Below are 9,823 nucleotides of genomic sequence, written 5' to 3' on the forward strand. Positions count from 1 at the left end.
GGGAATCATAGGCAATGAGGTATTATCAGGGATACATCAAAGTGGGATGCCAACAGAGCAGCCAGGATTGGTCAATCGTTGCTCGACTCTGGAGTCTATTAACCCCGTAGTCAAAATTAAGGTTCCTCTTTAAATTTAACCATCTTCTCCCTAAGAAGATAACGACTCTCCATCATCATCATCCGAATTTGAAACTGATTAAATAGGGGCAGTTGTCGTACCATAAATTTTGACCACCTCTTCTTTCTATTTTTCAGTTAACGCTAACATGTCAGAGGCATACCAATTTGATATTCAACCTTAAGACCTAAAAAGTCAAGGGGCCGTTTTGACTTCTTAGTCCCTCTTAGGAGTTGATTTTAGTTTAGAGGTATTATTTAGACTTTTTGAAATAATATAATTTGTAGGATTATACTAAAAAAGAGTTTATAACTATTAAAATTAATTTTTAGGAAAAAATAAATAGGATTAGTAATTAGAATATTATATCTCACTAGATTATATTATTTATAAGATAATTAAATATAAATATTATATTAGGGTATTACTTATTTAATGAAATTATAGATTAATAGTTTATGAGGTCTTTATATTATTAAAACTTAGGCAAAAAATTTAGTTATTATTTGCTAAAAATATTTTAGCTATCTAAGTATTTAAATTATTATTAAACTGTTTGTTTTTATTTAAGTATTTAGAAGTGTCATTTTATTATAAATGGATGTAATGACCTAATGAATGGGAGAGCATGGGCTAGGAGCCGTTAGTATGAGAGTTTATGAGTTCAAATCTCTTATTCATTTTTAGTGTTTTTTTTCTTTTATTTATTTTTCTTTACGTCTAACTTTTCTATTTTAATTTTAAATAAAAAAAAAATCAAAAAAAATATTATTTAATTATTAATTTTCATATTTGTTATTAATGCATTTCTTAAATTTTATTTTTTCATTAAAATTATTATTTTATGCATAAAATCTCAAAAAATCATTAAAAAAATCCAAAGTTTTTATCATTATTAGATTATTTTCATTTATTTAAAATAATTTTTTATCTAAACTCACAAAGTCATGAATCCATCCAGATTCATCATTAGCTTGAACTTTAAGAAATAAGTATAAAGAAAACCAATTTTTCACACTTTTCATCATTCATAACTTATAAATTTATTATCCCAATATTATTGTTCTTCACACTGAAAAACACCAACAACTAAATCCTAAACCTTCAACATCCATCCAAAAAAAAAAGGAAGAAATAATCTCGCACCAGAGGAGAATAAGAAGAGGAGATAGGAGTTCTAGACAGAAAATGGAAAGAATGAGTCGGCACCTTTGCTGAAAATCAGAAAAATCCTCTTCCCTATAGGTTGGTCTCTCATTCATGTTTACATTTTTGCCATAAAATTTGGTTGTGATTGTGCCTTATTCTCTTAAGTCTATTTATATGGTGGTTGTGTGCTTTTAAATGTGTTTTAGTATTATGTAATAATCTAATTTAAAAAAATATATAATCATGTTCTAAACAAATTAAAACTAAAATCACATACCAACTCTTTTGTATATTTTTTTAAGTAATTTATAAAAATCAATTCTATTTTTTTCTTTCGATTTTTTTAACAACTTTTTCTAATGTCATGAGGCAATCCTTTGAAAATCATTTTTTTTAAGTTAACTATTTTAACTAATATTATGAAACACATATCTCAAATCTTCTTTTAAGACTAATATCATAAAACCCTTTTTAAAAAGACTAAATATCATAAGTCCTTTTTTTATAAGTTAATATTATTAAACTATTTTTTTTAAAATCAAATATTGTGAGCAAATATTTTTAGCATCATAATTAAAACTAAAAGTATCATAAAGAAAACTAATAAATTATTTCTAAAAAAATTATAAACTATTTCTAAACTATTTTAAATTAAAATGATAATAATAATAATTTGAATCCAAATCCCAATAATAAAAAACATTTCTTTGATAATCAAATATAAAAATTCCAAAGAAAATAAAATTAATATTTTATATTTTATGATTGATTAGGGATTAATTAAGGTAATTTTATTAGGATAATTAGGAATTAACTAGTTAAAATTGATGATCAAATAAGTCTTAAATAGAAAATGCAAAAACATATATTTAGTTAAGGGTTAATTAAAATGGTTGAGATTATATTTAAGATAATTAAGAATGAGGATTTAAATGAAAATAAAGTAATAAATGATAAAAAAAAGTAATTATGGGATATTAATTAATTTGAGAAATTGAGATAATTATGAGATAACTATGGGATAATTTTGGGATGATTATGGGATAAAATAATGAGATAAATATCTAGGATTTTTGGAATAAAAAATTGGGAATAAATATGGAATAATATCCTAGGGTTTTAAGGGATAAAAATAAAGGATAAATCAAGGGATATAAATCGGGGGATAGAAATTGGGATAAGAGATATGTCATATAAATATATAATATTTAAGTATTATATTGTTTTTGTAATTCATGGCATAATCATGGGATAACATGAGATAAAATTTTATAATAATTTTTAGGGATAAAATCACGGATTAAAGTCTGGGATAAGGGATATTATCTTTGGGTTTTTAAATTAAGCTTTTAATATTTTGGTTAAAATAATTATATATATATTATCACTATGGGTTTATTTTCCTAAATCAAAGTAATGAGATTTTTGCTATAAATCAAAAAGGGTCAAATCAATTCATTACAATTCAAACTGTAAGTTATCTACCCTAGTGTATAAAGGCATTTTCTTAAAATCAATCACTTATCCGCCCCCGATGCGTGAGAATTTTCAAGTAATAAAAACAATCATCAAACAACTTTTTTATACAAGAACTGCGATGATCCTTCAATAAATTTAAGGATATGTAGGCATAGTGTTGTAAGACTCTAGCGAGTATAATAATAAAAAATATTGTATAGATCTCCCCTTATTAAAATAATAAAATATTTTTGTAAATAAATAAATAAATAAACAATTAATAAATATTAAAGCAAACATTCCTTAGAAACACATTAACCCTAGAATTAAAGGAGGATCCCATTGAATACAATGGAGGTAAGGGATGCCTAACACCTTCCCTTTTACTGAGCTGACTCTCGAACGTAGCATCTTACCCTTAGTTTATAGGTTTTATCATTATTTCCCTGTTCCTTATAAACGAATAAAAGATGGCGGTGACTTTGTCATATTTTCAGACGCGACACTCTCAAACAAAGTTTGTTGCAAATGATTCAGACAATGATATGAAAAAGTTGAAAAGCACGAAACCACCTACAATAGGTTGACTACAAAAGGTCGGAGATCAAATGGCATGAAAAAATGTTTTATTCTTTTTAAATTCTTCATTTATAATTGATTCTGAACTATTTGTGAAAAATAACGACTATGAATTCATTGCTTTATTTAAAGTTTGATTTTTTATGGTTTAAAGAAAACAAGTTGAAATAAGACACGATAGAAGGTGGGTGACTAAATGGGAGCATTTCCTTTCTTGCCCGGTAAGCTCCTATCGTGGTTTTCGATTGTCGATTGCTTTTGTACTTTGACCCTTGGCTAGTTCACTGAGCTATATCGGGGACTTAGCGTTCAACTGTTGCCAACTCGGGGGTTGAACCCGAGAACTTATGTTCTGAGTGAGAGGTGGAAACCTTCTTGGTTAGAGTTATAGGAGAGCGAGAACCGTTCTAGGGAAATAGGGATTCCGCACGCACCTCGAGAAACTGGACAAAAGTACCTGTTTTGTTTGTGAGGTGGTAAGGCAGATTTCTGAGAGTTGTTCCGTACCTCTTGAGTTCTGAACTAGAGTCAAACCTCCGCAAACCCTTGGTGGACAGGCTTTCGTACCGAAACAGCTGACTTGCTTGCATCCCTTTGATTGCTTAGTCTCTCCTCCTTGCTGCACTATTATGGTACATCGGTATAATCCTCTGATCCCGTGACTTGCCTTTAACTTACTTGTCTTTATCTTTCATCTTTCTATCCTATGCAAAAACAAATAGAGGAAGATTCTATGAATATCCCCATCCATAGTAAAGACTCTTCTCAAATACGCAGTTGCCAGATTACACAAAGCCATTTTCAGTGTGCTAATTCAACCTTCTTTATAAAGAGGATATGCCATATGGTGCCCCGAGGATTAGAGCCAAGAAATATACATCACATCGATCTAGCCTAATAAACAAGGCTCCATTCTGGCTTAATTAATTATTGCCTCCTACCGTATGGCATCTCCTCTACTTCAATTCAAACTAGCGTTTCGCCCCTTTCCTCTTTCTTTGCTGCAATAGATGAGATTGGCATTGGCCTAGTTCCAATCCTTCGTTAAGTCACTTAAAAACTCCCTCCTCATTTGCTGCAGGTGAGAAAGGGCCTTGCTTTCCGCTGGCCTGATTAGTAGTCAGACTGATGATCTACCCGTCTCCGAGGGGGTAGACCTGCCGGCAACTCCTACGGCAAAAGAAAAGCGAACTCTTCCTTAAGCAGCGCTATGCTTCATCCTCAAGGTCAACGGTTCTAGCCTCCTGAACCGTCGTAATGGACTTATAAAATATAAAGCCTCTTCTGCCATTTTAACCTATTTGGCTATTTGGGCCGTTTTACTCATTTCTTTGATTACCAGGGCATAAGACTGCCCGCTCCACCACGTGCATAAACTCATTATCTCATGATAGGCCAAAGCGTGACCTTTTTTCTGGCCAAACTCTGTGACAGGGATATAAGGGTGTAATCCTGATGTCTCTAAAGCGCTACGTCTTTTCCCGGCCATCATGCATCGCTCCAACCTCCTATTGCCACAGCCTTACAAGCAAGAAGTTAAAAATCTCATATAGGGACCTTACTGCCGTTCCCAGCTTAAGCGTCTACACCTCCCAACAAAGAAAGTGAATGAATGTGAAATTTGCTTTTCTAACTAATGACACATCTTCCTTAATAGCAACTGCACTTCTACGCAGGCATCAGGAAAGGGATTGACCTTTGGAAAGTAACTTCATACCTTAGACGGTTTAGGCTTTTGATTCGACAGTTGGGATTGAGCTTTCACTATCACTAAAGGACCGATTCTTGTTATTGCCAATTCCCAGTCCTCTAGGCCCAATAGACTGAAAGCAAGGAACTTCACTCTAAGCTGGGGAAGTAATGAAGGGTAAATAGCGTAGATAAGAAAGGGCGTCGTTAGCAGGCTAGACAGATATTGAATGAAGAAAGAGAGGTAAATGAGACTGGTATGCCAGTTTCCATCTTGTTTTTGTCGGGGGTTTTGGCAGAATTGGGTTCTACTCCCATAGCCCCTTTTGTTGCGGCATTCCCCCAAGGAAAGAAAGATAAAGACGGGATATGCGATTTAAAACTTGTCATCTACTTTCAGGAAATGTTCGGAACAGAGAACTTACAATAATACAACGCCGCATTCTCCGAAGATTGAGGAACAAGAAGAGATCTATTAAGAGAAAGATTTATCCGAGAGAAAATCTTAACAGTTACATCCAATCACAAACTACACGAAAGTTGCCCCTTTTTCATGGGGATTTACCCATCACAGAGATGCACAGAGGAACAGAACGAACTTCATATATCCCTTTTCTACTCAATCCAGAAACAAGATCGGACGTTATTCCGGTTCGTCTCCATTTTCGTGAAACTATTCCTCAAGCAAGGCAGCCGATAAGTCATCGAAAGGTTTGTGTGAATAATCGAATGGTAAGCATTACTCGTTTGAAAGTTTCCCACGGTGATCTAATATCTTTTCAAGAAAATGACGCGAGAATCCGCGGTGAAGAAATAAGGAGATCTTTCTATATCGAAATATCAGTTGATAAAATCATAGGAAAATTCCTGGATCACCCGGTAAGAATGTGGAGAAGAACCAAAACAAAATGGTTCCACCTACTCAAAACTAAGCGGGGATGCCGCCTACTACTAAAATCCCGGTTTTTGCAACAACAGTTGCGTTATTCTATGCAAGAAGAAGACTTTGAAAGAACTAAGAAGTTTGGATCCGAAAAAGTATGCTTAGGCAGTTCCTTCGCTGAGCACAACAGAATGAAGAGGAATTTGTATCATTTCAAATCCCTATTCTTATCGAAGAGAAGAAACGATAAAAACCGATATCTTCCTACTCGAACAAGAAGTCCTATAGTTTACAACTCTTCTTTATATAGTAATTCGACCTATTGCTCCTCATCCCCCCATCAGTTTACTATGAAGAGAAGAATCAAAAGGATCGAACTACCTACTCATTATTCGGAGGTGAATCATAGAACACCAAAAGCGGTGGTATTTTATGGACCTAACATAGGTCACATCCCTCACGACATAAGATTGAAAGATCCAAACCTTCCTCTTCGGAGCGGAAACGGACGTGGCCAAAACATATAAAGATCAGCGTAGTCGCTCATAGGGACATATCTATCTGGATAGAGGATAGTCTAGATCGATTCATAGATAGATTTCTATCCATATAGATAGGTATCTCCGTGGATAGAGATAAAGATAGGGATCCATCTAGATCTTGCTTAATTCACTATTTCCATTTTTTTTCTTGATTCTGATTGATTGCCTTTTTGACGACAAGTTTTAAATCTTAATGCAGGCAAGGTACGTAGTTCTCGACCGTAAGGGAGAAGGAAAGATTTTCAATTCTTACTTGCTGGGTCGGAGCGTAGACGAGCGAGCAGAGCCCAGGATACAGGGAAGCCCGTCATAGAGCAGTCGACTAGAAGTAGAAGACTGCTGGCCTGAGAGAAGGCGGCCTCCCTCGGGAAACATGGCCCAATTTTTCTTCTTTCTTTTTTGATTACCTTCTTTTAAGAAAAGTGAAGGATTATGCACGTGGAATACTCCTTTCCATTTCTTCTTTCTTTTCTTTAAGGGAGCTGTTCCAGAAGTTGCACTTTCTTTCGATGTTGGTCCAGGCCCCCTATCCATTGGCATTGAAGTAGGCAAGGCCAATCCATCTGTTAAGTCAGCTGGTTCTAGGTCAAAAGCTAGTGTAAAATATGTCTTTCTCGTCCTAAGCCCTAAGCTTCCGCCTTACCTGGAGTTAAAGTTACCGTTGGAGGCCTTTGAGTTCCAGTCTCAGTAGTGGTCTTCCCTATATGTACAGGGGAGTAGTTAGTTGCGAGTGTCAGATAAAAGTGCTTTAAAATAGGAGAAAGATGAATTTGACCATCCCAAGGGAAAATGAATGGGAAGGGGGCGTCTTAGCTACTCTTCAGGCTAATTATAAGAATAGGATGACTTACCTTTACTGTAAGGCTTGCTTTTTGGAAGCCTGCTCCGAGTAAACTCGCGATTCTTTCTTTTAGGCGGACAATTCTCTATATCGACTATCTCGAGGAGGGAATTCCTTAAGACTACCACTGCCTCCGCCGCTGCTGCAGTATCCTCATCAGATACAGATTCAGATACTACTCTTTGCGACATATGTTTAACTATCCTTCGGGTGGAAAAAGATTAGCAGTTAAAGGAGCCGCATCCAAAGCAATGAAATTATGTTGCGGAAATGAGTATACTATTGTTTGTGGTAAATTTACTGGTATTCAATCAATTAGGTAACTCTTAGCAAGTGCTACGGGTGCTTCGTACTATATAGAAGTCTTGGAATTTTTCCTCTTCTTTATATCATATAACAATTTTTTTGACGATTCTGCTAATCCTTATGCTCTAACTAGTCTTAAAATTCTTTAAATTACAGGAAGAAACCTAAGAAAGAACTTCAAAAGAAAGAAAGGGAAATAATAGGGTTTTATTTATCCTTACACTATTTGATCAAGGAGAAGGCGGGGGACCTGTAAAGCATCAACCATTTAAACGGATCCATCTTTTCTTAGTCCGATTCTTATATGTTGGGTGCCTCTTCCTCTTCCGCAGATTCGGATTAGTGACTAGGGACCTAGCTAGGCTCCTTGTCTTTACCCTAGAGATCTCCCTGCCCTTTCGATCTTACTTATTGACTTATTCTCTAATCCACCTATGGGCATATTCCTTCCACTGGGGTTGCTTCATTCTGACCTATCTCAACAAGCCAGCCCATCTAAGAGCCTATTGAAATTCAATCAATGGCACAACGTCCGATTCGATCACTCTATCGAGTAGAAGTACAGGGATGATTCAATCGATTCCTAAGACCTTGAAGGGCGAAAGCCCAATCGAACATCAATCACTTCACGGACGCTATTGATTGAGTAGCCAACCCCAAAATGCAAGAATCAAGGGGAGCGGAAAGAAGCTTCACCGATTCCGACTCTAATCTCAGGCTTCATTGGTAAGGTAAGGAAGCTCCGCAGCTCCAACATCGAATCGGGCAATTCCTCTTCCAGCCCTTGTGACATCAACAAACAAAGCGAGTTGAGCACGAAGACTTTTTCGGAGATGACTTCTGTCAATAGGCAAGTAGCGCCCAATCGAGCGAGAGAAGATAGGGTCCCAGCACTCGAAGACCAAGAGAAGAGGATGTGAAATGGCTTGGTCTCGTGATCTCATCTACGCAAATGTTCAGATCTTTCTTTGAAGGCCGGTCCCAAGGCAATTCATCAAGGGATGGGGCAGTAACCAACCCCAAAGGAAAAGAGGATACGAGTGAACCCGCTTGCCCGAGTCCGAGTTGACGAGGTGAAAGAGTTCAGACTAGGACAGTTCAGGCCAGGCCGGTGGAAGCCAATGAAAGGGAGAAGCGTTCAACCACTAGAGCAGTAGAAGATAGCCCTTCTCTTCTATGATTCGACCGTGAAAGAAGCCCACTTCACCATCTCTCTTGGGAAAGTAGCCCTGATTCTATATAACATTCTTAAGATAAAATAACTTTCCCTGACCTACTTTGAGTCTCCGTAGGGAAACCGGCCTGGCAAGGAGGCTAGAGGAAGGAAACTGCTCAAGTGAGCTTGAAGCAACAAGGGCAGTGGGTTCAGTTCCCACGCGGGGAAGAACGTTCATAAGTAGAGTTGCTCCTGCAGTTCCAGGGAGATAATTTTTTTTATAATTTGTTCTCAAAAGCAAGATGAGCTATGAGAAAGAGCAAGAACCCGGAGCGATTGGCTGAACTTAACCTAGCTCGAGCGACAGGGCGGTTGATCAAGGGATACCGGAAAGAGGCAAACAACAGAACCTCCGGGTTTGAAGCTTTTCATGTCGAGGCGAGGTCAATCAAGGGTTTTGGGTCAGTGAAAGCTCGAGTGCCCCCTTCAAAAGTAAGGTGTCGGGAATGCAACCAGTGAGGTGACCCGTTCCGTTAGGGCGGATGAAAGAAGTTATCCTGAAGCAGCGTCAAAGGCCTCTGTAGGCCCTTCAACAGGATTTTTTGTCGTGTAGCATTCTGTTTTGGCTACTCACGAAACTCTTTATCCTTAATAGGAAGAACTCCCTTTAGAGGAAGGATACAAAGACCAAGCCTGTCTTTCTCTCTTAAAAAGGGCATATGGGGCAGGGCAGAAAGACTATTTTAGGGGACTAATCTGCTAATGAATGAAGGAAGGAGAAGGCCTTAATTGTCTATCCAAAGGTCCGCCTTGGGTGGATTTAGGCGAATCAAGTGGGTGGGAATGATCCGAGCCCCCTATGTAAATTTCAGTAAGGTAACTAAGGTTTACAATAATTCATTTCAGTAGTGCGTTACCTTGCAGCTCTATCTATCGGGTAGTCAGTCTCTTGGTCAAAAGCCGGTACCTAATTCCCCTGCTGGTGGGCCGATCCTCGTCTAGCGGTGGGAACCGGCTGGTATGGATCAATTGCTTGCCCTGTCTCTCTTCTGTTCAACCATCGAGAATCCGCAGTTATCTTTGCTCATTGGGTGGGCGAA

General features: G+C 37.0%; 1 protein-coding gene across 1 annotated transcript; it reads left to right on the plus strand.

Moving 5' to 3' along the window:
- Positions 1–4,960: 4,960 nt before the first annotated feature.
- Positions 4,961–7,339, plus strand: LOC127136703 (ribosomal protein S4, mitochondrial). Its single transcript, XM_051063238.1, has one exon. The coding sequence runs from the start codon at positions 5,365–5,367 to the stop codon at positions 6,403–6,405; it is 1,041 nt and encodes a 346-aa protein (XP_050919195.1). The 5' UTR covers positions 4,961–5,364; the 3' UTR covers positions 6,406–7,339.
- Positions 7,340–9,823: the final 2,484 nt, after the last annotated feature.

The sequence above is a fragment of the Lathyrus oleraceus genome, chromosome 1 (assembly GCF_024323335.1).
Source record: "Lathyrus oleraceus cultivar Zhongwan6 chromosome 1, CAAS_Psat_ZW6_1.0, whole genome shotgun sequence".
In the NCBI taxonomy this organism is placed as follows: domain Eukaryota; kingdom Viridiplantae; phylum Streptophyta; class Magnoliopsida; order Fabales; family Fabaceae; genus Lathyrus; species Lathyrus oleraceus.

Excerpts from the sequence above, each read along its gene's own strand:
- LOC127136703 (XM_051063238.1), top strand. The coding sequence starts at position 5,365 with ATGCGATTTAAAACTTGTCATCTACTTTCAGGAAATGTTCGGAACAGA.